Source organism: Mizuhopecten yessoensis, unplaced genomic scaffold (genome assembly GCF_002113885.1).
Source record: "Mizuhopecten yessoensis strain PY_sf001 unplaced genomic scaffold, ASM211388v2 scaffold10591, whole genome shotgun sequence".
Classification (NCBI taxonomy): domain Eukaryota; kingdom Metazoa; phylum Mollusca; class Bivalvia; order Pectinida; family Pectinidae; genus Mizuhopecten; species Mizuhopecten yessoensis.
The window spans coordinates 1,170,077-1,188,210 of NW_018408623.1; the positions used below are offsets into that span (position 1 = coordinate 1,170,077).

The 18,134-nt window shown below is 35.5% G+C and overlaps 1 protein-coding gene across 1 annotated transcript in view; it reads right to left on the reverse strand.

The window, feature by feature from the left end:
• Positions 1-727: 727 nt before the first annotated feature.
• The window catches only part of LOC110461227, a 23,540-nt gene continuing 6,133 nt past the window's right edge, over positions 728-18,134 (reverse strand). The window contains exons 3-5 of the mRNA XM_021514613.1: positions 10,816-10,980; positions 6,760-7,008; positions 728-6,243 (exon numbers count right to left, since the gene is read on the reverse strand). Coding sequence (XP_021370288.1) covers positions 5,956-6,243; positions 6,760-7,008; positions 10,816-10,980 — 702 coding nt within the window. The 3' untranslated portion in view covers positions 728-5,955. The remainder of the gene's footprint in view (positions 6,244-6,759; positions 7,009-10,815; positions 10,981-18,134) is intronic.

Here is an 18,134-nt window from a genome sequence, read left to right on the forward strand (position 1 = left end):
GAAGAAGTTATGCAGGTAAAGGTCACATTTAAAAAAAACAAGAGGACCATGGGCCTTAACGGTCACCTGAGTCCTACAGTATTTATTTTTGTTGTTGAAATATGTACCAATTTGAGTAAAAAATAGTTAAGTAAAATGTTAACTTAACTTTGTCAGGACCATGAGCTGATCATTCCTAGGCCGATTTTCAGTGAGATCGACCTATTAGAACTTGTTTTTAAGTTTGATAAAGGTATTTACAAAATAGCGGCCATGGCAGCCAAATTGTATTTCTGATTGACCCGAAAAATAACAACACTTTGTCAGGACCATGATTCGATCATTCCTACAAAGTTTCAGTTCAATCGGCCAAGTAGAACTTTACTTTAAGTTTTAAATAGTTTTTCAAAATGACAGCTGTGGTGGCCATATTGAATTTCTGATCGACCCGAAAAATAACAACACTTTGTCAGGACCATGAGTCGATCATTCCTACCAACTTTCAGTTCAATCAGCCCAGCAGAACTTGACTTTAAGTTTGAAATGTAAAATGTTAACGAACGACGGACGACGGACGAAAACGGATAGCAATAGGTCACTTGAGCAGGTGACCTAAACAAATTCTTATGTTGTTTTTTTTTTTGCCCACTTATTAAGGGCTTTTTGTTTGGATGGGTGTAATGGTGTGGCTTTTCTGTAGGTTAAAAAATCAAAGTTTGATGTGTAAAAAAAACAAATATTCCAGAGGTTTCTAATTTTTAAAATTGTTTTTAATCAAACAATCCAATACATAATTATTAGCAAACAAGTCAAAACAAAAAGAAACAGATTTCAATGAATTCTTCAAAACTTTCAGTCCTCACCCAGTTCTACTAATGCACACACTTCCTCTACTCTCTCCTTACAACCAACATTTAATGTCTAAACAACAACCAAACAACCTTTCATCTCTTTCTAGTTCCTACAGTTTGATAAAATACATATATTAAAGAGGATTTCCTTTTTCTTATTTATCAGCACTTTCCTTAAGTTTCATTAAAAATGTTTTAACTGTTCTATAACAAGCCTTTTTCTGACATGATTATCCTGAGAAACTTTCCACTAGTCATATAATCATTCACCCTTCACTGGTGAAATCTATATTTGCGAGTGTTAATTTTCACCCTTCACATGTAGTGACTATATATGGTGTACCATATACTGATTTACACTGTCGTGATAAATTCAACCTTGTTACAGAGGACGAAAAAAATTAAACTGCAGCGAAAATTTCCAGATTACAGTATGTCAACATTGTGAGTCCTAATTAATGTTCTCTGCTGGGACAGTAGGATGGACCATTTATCCTCACAACTTAGAACTCACGCAAAGTGTTAATGCAAACGGGCATTGCTTAAAGGATGTTGTTTATTTCACACAGATGCAAAAAAATCTGTGGGTACTTTTATGAACAGATTTCATTACCTTTATCAGAATGAAGATTGCTTTCCCGAGCTATCAACAAAATCCCATGCTTATTTTTGCAGATATAGGAATTGCTGGTGTTATTTTTATAAGTGTTTTATTATTGTACAACTTATTATTGAGGTAACTTAGTGACCATATGTACAGTTATACAGGTAGATACTAACAGACTTGGTATTAAGTTGTCCTTTTAGTGCCTAAATGCTGACATATATTGCTTTAATTTTCTGTTTTAACTAGATTATGTAATTCAGTTACTATGTACTACTATTAACATAATTTTAGTTTGTTTTGTATGTTCATGACATTAATTACTATATATTCCTAAGGACGATAACAGGTGCTCTTTTAACCACACTGACTCCTACGACAATATTGTAATCTTGCATATAAGAATATATAGGTAAGAATATAATAATTATAGACTTGAGCATAATTTTAAGGAAAGTTATGTAGTCTGACAAAGAAACAAGTCTTAAAAATTTCTGAAAATACAACTGTCAAATATAATTATGGGAAAAAATCTACATTATCAGTATAACAACCTACTATTTTATTTAGTCCAAGTAATGAAGACTTTGAACAACTTCATAACTTAGACTAAATAGTAGGTAACTCATATCTATATAAAACACCACTCTTTCAAAATGTCATATGATATTGACTGTATTAGTAATAGGATTTCTGAAAACATGCAATATAAATGATCAATGTTCTCACTAGTCAATCAGGCTGTGAGCAAATTAATCCAGGCCCCATACTCCTTAAACTGGTATCAGACACTAAATTCAGCTTCTGTGCTGTAGATCATTTCCAAATTAAAATGAAAAAGTATATTTTAAATTTCATATTATAAAAAGTTTGTAGGTTCTTTGTCAAGGTTTATAGAGTACCATTCTCATGAAAATGCCTGTGAAAGTTATTACAAGTGGTCTGAGCACATAACATGGTTTTATGAGGTATGGTGTCTGTAATTAATGATATATCATGCTTTACCTTAAATATCTAAAAATCTATAAACATAACTTTCCAAAAAGTGTTGCATATCAGATTCACAGAAATGTATTTTTTCTGTAATAATGCTTTTAAAGTCATAATAATTTTTAAATATTTCTTCTTCACAATATTTTTTTAAATTGTATGTACAATCAATTTAACAAGCTTCACAATTTTGTTACAATTATTTTGAAATTGCAGGACATTCTATAATAAACAACTCATGTCCTTCTATATCATGCATATTAACAAACACATACATCTGTAACATTTGTTTATTTTAACTCATTCACACCTGAAATTTCTTAATGAACTATTCCAACCTTTGAATTGGAAGAGTTCAAATGTGTCTTCAGGGGTGAATGAGTTCATATTATTCTGTTCATTATGGACAATTTCACATAGAATCCAACATATCACTGCAAAACATCTTTTCTGGCAATTATCTTTGCCAGAGATGGTTTATTCGTTTATGCTGACACAATTTTGCAAATGAATTATCAAATGAAATAGCCTGTTAGCAACACACAATAACAAACAATTGTTAAGAATGATCTTTGATAAAACACAAAATTAAGAATTAAAGCTAACCTGGGACTAAGTAGGTAATATATCTGCTGACTTCCTCAACATCATTGAATTGAGACAGCGCCCTAAAGCTTAAAATAAGATGTTTCTGTTTAAAGAGTAAATGCAACGTATCTAGTTGCAAAAATAACTAGGAATGGTGTTTTTGGATTGGAATGGTGAATAGACATCTACCAAATATTCAAAACAAAACTTAAATGTTTTAAATAAATTCATGTATTTTGTCCTTTAAAAAGTTTGTGTACTTTGATTGTTATACTGATTATTATACAAAAACTAATTAAAAAGTTATTAGGGACATGAAAGAACTGAGGCTGTCTCACATATAGGTATTTTGATTCAAAAACAATATTCTTGTAAACTCTCTTTGATTGCCAGCAGTTCATCAACACAAAAGTAACATATGTCAGCTTTGATTTCACAGGTGCAGTTAGTTTGATTTTGGGACGACAAATTTATATTTACAAATATTGAATATTCATAACTTAACGATTTAAACAAGTCATTCCACAAAAAAAATCAATCAAATTGACACAATGTATTTCTTGATTAAACTTATGTACATACAAAAATGTATATTAAATACTTTATTAGGCATATTTACAAGACCTCCTTGAGATTCCATTTACACTCATAATGATATCCTGTAGTACCATGAAGTACTTAAAGTGCTGATACACACAACTACAGTACCCAAACATAAATCACTATAGGATGTCTGTCCCTACACACCAGGTGTCTTAGTTACCTTAATTGCCAACATCGATATCTTTTCTAGCACTACCGGCATATACACGTTTATGCATATATATCTATGTTTCGACTGGGTTGGGAGATGGTTGGACTATGGAGACAGTTTGATACTAGAAAGAGCCAATCTAGTCCTCTTAAACACTGGCTGGATGGTGATAACTGGACATTGGGATTAGTGAAGACCAGATAATTATGAGACAATTGATTAGTCAGTAGTGTTGGATGGATTAGTGATGTAATTGGAAAGTTGGACACTGGGATATTAGTGGTTGCTGGATAGCTGGACACTTGGGATTAGTGGTGGCTGCTAGATTATCATACTCAATTGCACCTGGCTGACTAAATAAATGGTGTACAGTCTTTCAGGACTCAAAATACAAAAATTTCAATTAAGGATTTGAAAAATATTATAAGCTGAATCTATCACTCTGAGAGCTGAAACCTTCCTGATTACCTCCACCCAGAATTCATTATTAAATTTATGAATGGAAGGCAAATTCGTCATCCACTCCAAAGGTTCTGGCGAGAGGGCAAAGCCAAATATTAGCTACTTACTATGTAATACCATGAGGAACATACATTTACTCTCCACCACAAGTGAAGTCCAGTAAACATTAAAAAAACAAACCACCAAAAACTGCTGATAACAATCAACAATAGTGTAACTTGTTTTGAAAGATCCGCGGCAAAAATGTTATTACAGGTTATAATCATTGGACTGAATGAATATTAAATGTACTATGTATCAGGTTACAAATGTAACAGGAGATAGAGAAATACACGGCCAGACCAGGACTCTAACCCTCGACCCTCCAAACTCTGAATGGATGCTCCACCAGTTGAGCTACCTGGTCACGGATGATCGACCCAGTCCAGTTCCGCTACACAATCACAAATTCTGTATACTGTAAAATGCTTGAATTAAATGTAATAGGTAGCATTGTTAAGAAAGACTAGGCTAGAACATCAAATCTCTGACTTTGTTTCTTTATACATCATTTCAGGACTATTTTGTTTTACCAGACATTAATGTTTTCACATACAAGCAAGTTAAACTTTGAGGGTGATACCCAATTATTTTGAGGCAAATGGCAATGACTTAATTGGTAAATGACTAGAAAACAGTTACCACAAAGAAATGAAATGGGTCAATGCTGAAAAGACAAATCAATAAACTTTGAGATGAACTGAAGTACACTGATGTATAAACATTGATTTATTCTATCATACCAAGAAGTGTTCTCCCCTCATTACAACTTAAACACATGTTAAGTAAAACTTCAAATTCAGTTTGTTCCAAAATATTTTTTGGAGCTATGCATATTTTGTGAATATTATCTTAAGTGATGAATTACATTAAGGAAAGAAACGTTTTTGTTTTCTGATTTAATCATTTTAAAAATAGTACTACTAAATCTTAAGTTTATCTGAACTAATAAACCCTTAAAATAATGAGTGCTGAGTCGACAGTCTTGTGTAAACTAATTAACAGAACCGTAATTACGGTAGGACCTAAATAATTTGATGACATGGTATTTGAAAGGTACACAAGAAGTGTTTACACATTTGAAAGGTACACAAGACTTGATGACACATTTGAAAGGTACACAGAAGTAAATGACCATTTAAACGGTACACAAGAGAGAGTTCATTGATATCACTGAATACATACACAAGAATTAGGTGATAATAAAACATTTGATGGAGTTAACTTCCAGGCATAATGTGATGATCTGGTGGTGATTTTATATTCATTATAAGTTTCACGGTATTTACAACAAACCTCATAACCTCAAAAACACCGATACCATAAAACCCCCTTAAAACTGTACTGAATATTCAGAAGATATTAAGCATGTATTTTGATTTGCAAAAATTGGATTACTTTCCATTAAGATCATGATTTTGAAATCATGAAAGAGTAAAAGTGCTTGGAGATTCAAGTATTGAACAAAACATTTGAAACTGTAATTTTGATTGGGGCAAGAATTACATGAAAATTGTAAATCTAAGTATGCTATGGCAATGTACATGCCAAAAGTAGACTTACTTTACCTGACATTGGTACATTGTACTGTAGATCTTTGCATGCTTCAACTTATGATGTACATGATCATACTAGACTTTGTAATGACACAATTTATCTGATGATAAATATGAAAATGGCTATGACGATCACTTTGCGATTGATTGGTAGATCCTGGTGGCCTGTACTTTGATGTCTTCGTTCCTATGGCGACACAGGAGGAAGACCTTGGACTTGATAGCACCCACATTGTTCATGCTGTAGAGTGCTGAGTACATCGTCTCAGGGCTTGGAGCCTTATCGTCGGGCGGGAGGGATGACACGGAGAGGTTCTCCTCTCGCACAGTATGTAGAATATTGGCAAGAAAAGTGGTCATACGGAGGATCAAGGCCTCATCTGATCCCTGTTTCAGCAGCTCCAACAGGCAGCCTGGCGCCTATACAAACACAAATATGTATACACTATACCCAGCATATTACTCAATACAATTCAAATGTTTAACTTGGAAAAATGGTGGACAAGACAGATTTTATGCCTTATATCACGTGGGGAACTAACACAGCCTTATGTAGGTAACAGTACCTCTGTGGTCAGTACATAGGGCAAACTATAGACCTATACATGTGACAGTTGTTTACCGTTGAGGCCATTATGTAGGGTAAACTATAGTCCTATACATGTGACAGTTCTTTACCTTTGAGGCCATTATGTAGGGTAAACTATAGACCTATACATGTGACAGTTGTTTACCTTTGAGGCCATTATGTAGGGTTAACTATAGACCTGTGAAAGTAACATTTCTTACCTTTGAGACCATTATGTAGGGTAAACTATAGACCTGTGTAAGTAACATTTCTTACCTTTGAGACCATTATGTAGGGTTAACTATAGACCTGTGTAAGTACAGTACTTAACCTTGAGACCATTATGTAGGGTAAACTATAGTCCTTACCTTGGCAGCTAGTATGTGAGGAACCATCTCTGTACTACAGGACAGGTTGACTAGGACCTTCAGTGCTTGGAGCTGTATGTTGTGTTGATTTGTATCCAGCAGGTCGTAGAGTTTCTGGATGAGACGGGTGTAGTGGCGATGGTACTGGTCGGTCAGAGACAGGTTGGTGAGGGCCTGCAGAGACGACAGACATACACTTTCTCCCGTCTCATCTTCCAACGTTAGGTCCACCAGGGTGGGCACACACGACTGTAACATAAAACATGGCTGTTACGTCACTGTAAAACCAACCATATGTATCTCAAAATGATCTAAATATACCAATTTGGGGGAAAATGTTGTAATGCATACATGGGTACACCTGTAAAACTAGCTTACAGTTTTGTTTGTAAACAGGGGGGCTTTATTATTATTTTGGTGATAGGAATTAATAGGGCATACAGAATTTCAACAGTAAAACTAGGACATACTGATCAAACTGATATACTAAGAGATCAGGGAAATTATTGAGTACAGGTTTTTTTACGCTTAAGGGAGAAGAAAAGTTAGAAAACACAGAAAATTAGTTGGTAGAACCAACACATGCTACCAGAATACACTCCTGGTTTACAAGCATATGCCTTTAATGAAGTGCCTGGAAACATAAAAAGTCGTTCAGATTCTAGAAACGAATATATAACAGAAACTAGTGTATATATAGCCCCTTGACCCTAACTTGTCACTTGAGATATTTCTCTTCCAAGACAACATCCTCCTAATTTTGGTTTAGATCTGATGTTATACAAGCGATACCATCCAGAAACCAACATTTTCTTAAAAAATAATTTTTCAAAGTGATGATCTGGAAACCATTTGTTTTAGATATATAGACATGAACTGACAAAGCAATTATTATACCAGTTACATTGTTTAGGGTGGCCCGGTGGCACAGTGGATAGCAAGCACACTTGCCTACAATCAATCTGAAGTGAAAGGTATTGGATCACCTGCCCGACCACGTGGGTTTTCTCCGGGTACTCCTCCCACATTAATACCCCCTGTGCGCTACCATCTTGGCCAAGAGGAATGATTGATACATCATGTATAGGTTGATAGAACTTGTTTCACAATTGTCGTAAAATATAAAAAGCTTAATCTAACTTATGTTTTCAGGGAGCATAAAAAAACACTGGGTACAGTCAAGCTAGCACTTTCAATTGTATTAGAATATGTGTTCATTACAAACACCATGCAATAAATAAAGAAGATTGATTTAGTTTGCTCAACCGCACATTTCTCGAAGCCTATGCTGCCTATAACAAAATGGAACAAGAGGCCCAGAGGCCTTAATAGCTCACCCGGTATTTTATTTTTCAATTTAAAACCTGCTGAGTACCATACAGGTTTGTCAAAGGAGTAAAAGAAACAAAATTGCAAGAAGAACTACATATAAATCTGTTTTGGTGGGAAAGACACTAAGAAAATGAGTTTCCATGTTATGTCCCAATTTTCCTCTATTTTCCCTATTGGGCCTCACATGCACCTTTTTATACAAATTAAACAAATTGAGTTTTTTTCCCCTAAGCATGCTTCACATTTTCCATTTATAAATATTCAATTTCCCTTGCCCAAAGATTCTCTAGAACACGTTTGGTTAAAATCCCTTCAACGGTACAGAAGGAGAAGGATCTTTAATGTTTTCTTCTATTTCCCCTAATGGGCCCCACTCATCTGCCCCAAAGAAGGAGGTCCACACACCTCAATTTAAACAAAATTGATTCTTTTGTCCCTAAGCATGCTTCAGACTGCATTTGGTTTAAACCCCTTCACTTGTATAGTAGGAAAAAAAATTTCCTCTATTTCCCCTATTGGGCCCGCCCCTATGCCCCCAGAGGGGCCACACACTCCGTTCAAAGATGCTCTAGAACAAATTTGGTCAAAATCCTTCTATTGGTTGAGAAGAAGATTTTCAAAGATTTACCTATTTTCCCCCTATTTGGCCCCGCCCCTCTGCCAACAGGGGGACCATACCCTCCGTTTATACAAAACTGAGAACCCTTTGGCCAATGATGCTCCAGACCAAATTTGGTCAAAATCCTTACATCAGTACAAAAGGAGAAGGATCTTTGATGTTTTCCTCTGTTCAGCTTATACAAAATTGATTCTTTTGTCCCTAATCATGCTTCAGACTGCATTTAGTTTAAATCCCGTCACTTGTATAGTAGGAGAGAAAAAATCCTCTATTTCCCCTATTGGCCACGCCCCCAGAGGGGCCACACCCTCCGTTTATACAAACTTGAGTCTCCTTTGTCCAAAGATGCTCTAGGACAAATTTGGTCAAAATCCTTCTATTGGTTGAGAAGAAGAAGATTTTTCAAGATTTACCTATTTTCCCCCTATTTGGCCCCGCCCCTCTGCCCCCAGGGAGACCATACCCTGTTTCTACAAAATTGAGAACCCTTAGGCAAATGATGCTCCAGACCAAATTTGGTCAAAATCATCTGAGCCGTTCAGGACTAGTAGCGTTTTAAAGGAAAAAGTTGCCGGACGGCAGACGCTGCGCCATGGGATAAGCTCACTTGGCCCTTTGGGCCAGGTGAGCTAAAAAAAGGACACAAGAGCTTGCACTGGCTGTGGAATATATAATAAAACAATTTGTTTTGTAATGGAAAAGCAAATAAAATTGTATGCAGTCAAAGGCACGGGAGCACACAGTACCATTGAGAACACTGGATGTGGCAGGCAAAACAAGTAATTCAGCCATGTCCACACAAAATATGGAAAAAGTGGATTTTAGAAACACGCTGAGAACTGAGGACATACAGTCTCCTGCTCAGAGCTTTCCTGCATTGCCAGCTCCACCAGAGTGGGTACACATCCCTGTAGAGACAGAATATCAGAGTACAAGCTGTACGATATTATAAGACTTTTTCATGCCCAGGGGTTTAGGATAGGGAAATTCCACCCAAGGGGTTTTCAAATTTGGTAAAAACCCGAGGCTGTGCCGAGGGTTTTGCCAAATTTGAAAATCCTGATGGTCAAATTTCCTTACCCTACACCCTTGGACATGAAAGAGTATTTTTTCTCTCATTCCAACCATCAGAATAAGCTAAGAAACCATGAAAATGCATTTGGACTGGCCACCATTTTGAAAATATCGATTTTTCCCTGAACATTTAAGATGAAAACATATCAGATATCTGCAAATGATCTTTGCACAGAAAATGAATCGCATCTTTCTAACATGTACGGTAAATATATCGTAAAAGGTTTTAATTCCATCACGTCGCCTTTTCCGCATTGCAGCATCAGAGAGTTCCAAATTCGTGACGTCACGTCATTGTTGAGCCATTGTGACATCACTTCACGTGAAATGGGTTGTAAGATAGAATTTTCCTACATCCCTTTCTTACCCTGGACAGCTCTATCTTACACACACGGAAATGAGAGAAATTGACATCCTAGATAGTCAGCCAGTGTGTATAGCATAATATTGTGTTATGACAAATTACAAAAAATACTATCTAGTCTACAGGAGCCAATTTCTGCATGTGTGAAACTGGCTGTAAAGTATATGTGCTGGCTGAAATCTTGGACATCGTTTTAATTTTCTGAACATTTTGAAATCCAAAGTTTCACTCTTGAAACACATATCTTCTCTATCTCCTTGGAATATAACATGGCAAAGTCAAAGGCAAGTGACTAGCTATTTGATTGGTTCAGGTAAAGCAAATCTGACCAGCCGCTAGGCTGATCCACGTTCTTTGTAGCTAGATTGCATATATGAACAACACCTAACTTTAGTGCTGGTCAAGTTAACCTTATGCAGCATCGTGATTCTTTAAATGAACATCAAAGGATAAAATTAGTTACTCATATCAACCGATGTATGGCCCGTACAGAGCCTTTAATATTTCGCCATGACATATTTCAAGGGCATAGAGAAGGTGTGTGAAACTAAGAGCGAAATCCTTGGACTTCAAAGATGTAGATAGAGCACTATATAATCACAGTGCAATTTTCCCAAACAAAAAGTAACAAGACTCCCTTAAGCTTCCTGTCTGTTGGTATACTTACCTCAAGGTTTTTGTGATTTTCTGTGTTGGCCGAGAGATTGGTGATGGCAGTAGCCACCGAGCTCACAACTTCCCGAGACGACTTGACCCCATGTCTCAAGGACATACTCTGGGATCTTAGTAACTTACTTAGCTTCTCTAAGCAGCCATGTTGACGAAATAAATTCTGAAACAACAAAAGGCAATAAGTTTACAAAGTTGTCCAGAGGTGATATGGCAAATTGTCAGATAATAGAAATTCATATCTCAAAAGAGATTTCATTGTATATATACATTGTATTTTACAAACAGGGACATTTTCTGTCAGGCTATGAAAACCTAAGTGATGTCTCCATATTTACTGTGCATGCTGACAGTATTAACTTTCTATATGAAACATTTCTGTCTTTGGTGAATGACATAATTTTATACTTCCCTGTGTGATGTTTAATGCTCCGATTTGAGTTGAATACTCAAGTGACTGTAGCAGTAAGAGATTCTATGCTAAGTGATGGCTGTTAACCACTCAACTAACTTCAATTAATTAATTTTCAAATTTCAAAAGACACAAGGTTTACTGAGTGTCTTCTTGAATTCGAAAATTAAATAACATTTCTGTTTGATTTTTGATAGAGTGTAACACTATTCACTATTTTTTTAGTAAGTTAGGCATCACACTAAAGAGTTGTAACTTGGACCCTGTTTCGTTTTTTTTTTATACGTCCTATCAACAGCTATGGTCATTTAAGGATGTGCCAGATCTTGGTGGAGGAAGAGGAAAGCCGGAGTTCCCGAAGAAAAACCACCGACCTTCAACCGGTACCTGGAGACTGCCCCATATAGGTCTCGAAACACCGACCCAGTAGTAAAGGGCTAGTGGTAGCAGAATGTCAGACGTCTTAACCACTAGGCCACTGCGGCCCCGACACTGTAGTATGATTCCCCAACACATTCTGACGACAGGATAACAAAATATGCCTCAGGAGACATTGCTAAGGAAGAGACATGCCAGACAGATGTGAGAAAGAAAACATCCCAACTGCTGCTTCAGAACATTTAGATCAATTTTGATTCCGTCTTGAGGGAACAGGTGAACACTCTGACTCTTTAGGAATCCTTATAATAGCTGCCTCATACGATCATGCATTGGAATACAGCAGCAGGCCAAGCCTTTTAAGTTTAAAAACTTAAGGAAGTCCGGCAAAGCATTTTAAACAATTTATGACATGTACACACACATTAAAACACAAACATAAGTTGGAATGGTCCTTTTACGCTACAATTCTTTCCTTGATATATTGTACAATATTGTCACTGAATCAATGACAATAGGCCTGACTAAGACTTTAACCCGGATTCCTCTCAACTCTAGATGAACTCCTTATCTACTGACTTATCCAACCCAGTACAGATCCATCATATACTAAGTATGTAATGTTCAATATCTACACTGTATTTATGTAAATTGATATATTTTGTCAATTACATGAAACCATATAATTTTTTTAAAGCTACAACTGCTCCCTTCTAGAACAAGCATTCTGAAGCATTGCAAAGTAAAGCACATGAAACAGTCTATCCATTAAGAAATTTCCGTGAAATGATCATAGCCAAAACAATGAGAATGATCTGACCTTTGACCCCTTGCCATTGATAATGTGACACATAATCCAGTCATGATAAATACAACCAAGACAATTCTTCAGAATATATTTAGCCATTCAGACATAATGGCCCGGACAAACATTACAATCATCTGACATTGAAGCCTTTGATATGACCTTGACCTTGCACTGACATTGGGGTATGGGCATTGGGAGTCATTTTCATCACAGTGCTCATATTCTTACTTTAGAGTTTCATAATAAAAATATAGCAACATTAAGAAAATGTGACAAATAAAGAAACAGGCATTGTGTAATATCTTTATCCTTCCCTCCTTAAATTGATTTGTATGAAGGGACTAACATTATGATATTGCTTTCCTACCGAAATAAAAGACCAAAGACCCTCAAACTTCCCAAATAAGTCTGTGCCTTTAATTGCTTTGTACCATGCTAGAAAACTGTGAACTGCCAAGTTAACACAAACCACAAGGTAAATATGAAATTTATTTCTACAATCTACCAACAGAAACACACACTAAGCCTTTCCAAAGTCAGATAGGCCCTGGGAACAGTTTACCATACAACGTACAATGATCTGGGTCCACCACTCCTGGCTTTAATGTAAATATTACATAATGTATATAACCCTGGTGTATTACACATGAGCCTCAATGTCACTTTCTCAGGGAATCACTGAAATATATACGAGCAATAAAGCTATTAAGATGTCAAAAAATAACATGCAATAATTCTACATGCAACATTTCTCCTCTGTGCACCAAAATCGATAGTGACTCAAACGATACACTGCAATAAATAAAATTCTCCGTAAAAAAAAAAGTTGCAGATCAGGATGTGGTTTATTTGAAACAATACAGACACGACATCAAAATCTTCCTTTGGGGGATTCTGGCGTATACCTTTATGAGATTGATCAGCAGAAAGCCATATGTTTGGTTGATTGTGAGGCAGACTAGTATTTATCTTAATATGTCACAGCAGTGAACCACCATCCAGTCGACTGTGACTTGGCTGGAGGTTATTTCTTTGCAGATCAATTGGTAGAAAAATGGAACAGTTATTTGTTCTCTTGTATACAACTCATATCAGAGGCACTTTTAAAGGCGACCTCTGTTACACTGGCGCCCATGACCACTCCCATGCCGACTCGGATAAAAAAACCACTTTTATCTGTAACATTATTTTCACAAACCAAACTGCACATTTCCATCAGAAGTTGCATTCTGGGCAAGAACTGTTTTACTGGAGGTATTTGGTAATTTTGGTTTTAGCTCAAAGTAGTGATTGTTTCTCAGTTTCCAAATTTATAGGTATTGCATCATAAAATTTTCAAAATTGTTGAAATGCGATGGAAAATTTGCTGTTTTAAATTGCTTTCCTGAACAAGTGTCCTGAATAAAGACATTACATCCTAGTATTATTTTTCACAAATACTGCCTTTCTACATATTTAATGTTAATCAATTCTTCTATTGAACATCTGCAAAGAAATTTTGAATGTCTATAGCTAGTTTTAATTCATTGTACAAAATAGCCTTAAAAAAAAGGTTGTTAAAACATGTTTTGATAAGGCTTTGCTATGGATGAATCTGAGTTACCAAAACTACTGTTGTTGGTAGTTTTACCCTCCACAAGGTACAATGTAATCTGTTGACATTTATTTTTTTAATTGGTTTTCTCAAATAATCTTTTTTTTTCAAATTTATAAGAAATATCGTTGATTTTCTGTAAAGTTTTTATAAATCTCTTTCAAAAATATAAGTGATACTCAATGCGAACATTTAATGCCTTGTTACATGCATGGGCCCTACATTATAAATTTAACTCCCAAAGAGCTGCCACCAGAGTTTCTTTTCACATTAATTTTATCAAACATTCTACAAAATCTGCAGAATGAAGTCAGACTGTTTATTGTTTCTAACAATAAAGCTCAGTTATCACTCAAAATGGCTCCTGTCAGATAGATGACTTACCTAGGTCCATTTTCTCAAAAAAGAAATGTTGATAAAAAAGGTTGAACTGCAATGTTTATATCCTAAAATCCATTGTGATTAGTGTTTGATGAGGGCCATGATCATGAACACCTGGAGGACGTGCCGACCAACGATTGTCTCTGACAAACCGGGTCTGTAAAGTCGTTGTGGTGAAGAAATGCACGCTGAATAATTTATGATACCAAGCAGCACTTACATACAGGTAACCCAGCAAAAGGAAAGGTATAATGAATACTTCATTTTGCATTGATTATCGTGGTTAGAGAATACACTCAACTATTTGCTTACTGCTATCTACAACAAAGCTGCAGGCACAATTATGCATTGTGTTAAATATTTTTAGGTAAAAGGGCAATCCTTTTGTTTTAACTGTCAACAAGCTTAAGTACCCAGGTACACTGGTGAGATTGGAAATATACTCATCAAGAAACAGCTGGCCAGATTTTCTATGCAATATTTGATGAAAAAAATTATATTGATGAGTTAGTGGTGTCAGATAGGAATTTGTTGAAATCCTGTAATGTCAATACTGGTAACAGTATATGATAAAAGCTGAGAGTATACAGGTCAAGTCTTTTTGTACAATTATACGTTTAAGGATACCGGTCCCACTGCTGCTAAGGCCAAAAAAAGAGGTGTCTGTTTAGGGTTCCCAACTGACCCTAGCTTTTTACCCCCGACCCAAAACTTTTTGATGAAAAAAAAATAAAAAAATGCTGATTTTCGAATTTTAGAAGGTTCCTTGCCTTTCAAAATGGCTTCCAGCTCTGTGTTAGCGCTAAATGTCATCATATGGAGCACAATTTGCCTCCAAATGAACCTTGTTTATCTAATTCTTTATTTTACATACAATAGTAGGGTCATAATTACATGACCAAAAATATATAAAAAAAAAAAAAAAAAAAAAAAATCCAACCCACCTACCCTAGTTTTTTGCCAATGCAACCCTAAACAGACTATATATTTTTTTTGGCCTAAATTAAAACACCAGGGAATTCTACTGTAGTTTTTCGTACAGTATCCATCCCTTAATTTTGTTTTGTACATATTTTGTATTGGCCTGTGTACATGTACTGTTGTTGACCACTCAGGTAGCGTAGTTGGCTAGAACAACCTTATAATGATTTTCACTGGTCAAGGTTTCAATACTGGTCTGGCCCTGCATAGTTGGGTCAATTTGTATTTATCTATTCATTTTTTTCTTCATGAAAATTCCGCAAAGTATATATTTTGTTTTCAAAAATGGTCCAAAGCTCAAATCATGACAGAGAAAAAGGTCCCAATTCATTTTACATTTCTTTGCAGCGGTACTGGACTCCTTAAGCCCATGTATGTAAAACAAAGAACAAAGAACATGAGAGGTGAAAGCTGTTTGACTTTGCACAATTGATGTAAATAAGGATTTTTTCCCCCACTGGGGGTGTTTATGGAATATCAATAAGGCTTTATATTTAATACATGACAGTGAAATATTGATGATATCACTTGGCATTGGACTTAAACTTGTAACATTGTAGAATATTTAAGCATTGTTGTGCTAGCACTTCATGTTCATTTTGTCATGCTCCAGTTGGCATTCATATTGACTATAAATGACAATTTAAAGTTCTTTTTACTATTTTGAAAATTATTTCAATCTTAATGAAAAATTCAATTAACTGGTAAGTACATGAACGCTTGTTTGATGAATGGGACATATTATTACATCTACATATCAGTAATTGTGATTACCACAAAAGGTAGGTCATGGCAGTCATGGTTGATATGAATGCCATCTGAATTTGGTACGGTCAAAAGTGGTAGTGCCATAGAGCGGTAAATATTGTACTTTGTTACGAGAGGAAAACATTTTCTTCCCCATTTTACTTAGCTCTTTCATTTTATAAATGAATTTAATGGTAAAAATAATTTCTCATATGTCCCCATTCCCAATCTTTTCAGTCATAAAAAACTTTCAACTTGGTTGGTGCCTTGTGAAAGAACTGTTACCCGACTAAATATTTATGAATCATCTTGTCTTCAAACTGGACCAGAGTAAAGAGAAAACCAATATACAATGCATGGTTTTTGCAATAAGAAGACACAGCACTTACAAAACTGTTGGTCATAAACTGTTAGCAAGGTTATGGACCGAGATATCACTTCACATATTGGTTCACAGGTCATATTTATTATAACATCAATAACACCATGGATGGCATAAATTATGTTATCCAAGATAACCTTATTTTATTGATCTCTAAGACATCAATAAGTAAACAAATAATTCAGGGCATTACTTGTATATTATAGTTAATCTTGTTTTATGGTGTTTTCTTAGCAACAAGAGATAAAAGTAGTAAATGTACTGATACACTTTCTATTCTTGTTCACACCTATTAATGAAGTGCATTATCTACAATGTACATACCAGAAGTACTGATGTAATATACACTGAATTATCACAGTAAACCTGTAAAGAGTTATCAAGTGATACATGACTAACATGTTCTTAATAGTGTAACATACAAGTCCTTTGTGTTGCCAGGTTAAATTTCTAGATCAATTTCTTCGATAAAATTCATCAGTTTGGAAATATGTTCTATCAAAGTTTTACATTATAAACAAACAATGTATGATTAAATGTGTGCAAAGTTTCCAGATTGACTGGTCTTGCTGGTTATTGAAACACTTCATTTTAGCAAGTTACTTCAACTTGCCAGACATAATGACTAAAGATATTTTGATTCTTAAGAAATCATTTGAGTGTGTCTCAAATTTGACCCCTATGACCTTGAATACTGGTCAAGGTATTTTTTTCACAAACTTTATAACATTTCAAGTTTGTGATGTATGATGCCACCAAAGTACTGGCCACATATGTCACTAGGCATTTCCATTCTTCAAAAGGAGTCACCATACCAGCAGGCTCGAGAACAAATATCATGACTGCTTTACAGTTCTTCAGAATAATTATTTGAGTGTTTATCCTTATGACCTTGAATATGAGTCAAGGTCACTTCTGTCACAAATTTTTAGCACTCCATGCAAGCAATCTACAGCCAAAATATCATGACTCTAGGGCTTGTGATTCTTAAGAATGACTTGTTATGACTTTTTTGTTTATATTTGACCCCTGTGACCTTGAACTTATGTTTGAGTCAGGGTCACTTTCATTAAAAAACCTTTGAATATTTTTGTTGTGAAAAGATTCATGTAGCAAAACCAAAAAGTGTTTATGTGAGGTTTCAATGACTAGTACGGTATGTACTCTGTCACCTTAAGCTTCATCAGACAAATGACTGTATGTACACAAAGGTGTAAAATATGTACAGGTTGTCTACAAATCGATGTCGATACGGTAACAGCATAGTAGGCCAGTTCTGGGGCTCAAAGACTCTCGCACATCTATGACCAAGTATTTAACAAAGCATAGCTGAATCAAGTAATTTTGGTACATATATAACAACTAATTCTATATATGCTTACAGCTTCACCGAATCGACATCGATTCATGGACAACTTTTTATTTGTGCTACATGAATCTTTTCACAATCCATACTTACTAACCTGAAGAAAATGTTTAAAACTTTGAATATTTTATAACACTGCATGCCAGAAAGGTACTTGCAAATATCATGACTACACAATTTGGTTCTTCAGAAGTAGTCTTCTGAATATTTAAATTTGATACCTGTCCCCTTGATTATGATACCTTCCCCCCCCCCCCCCCCCCCCCCC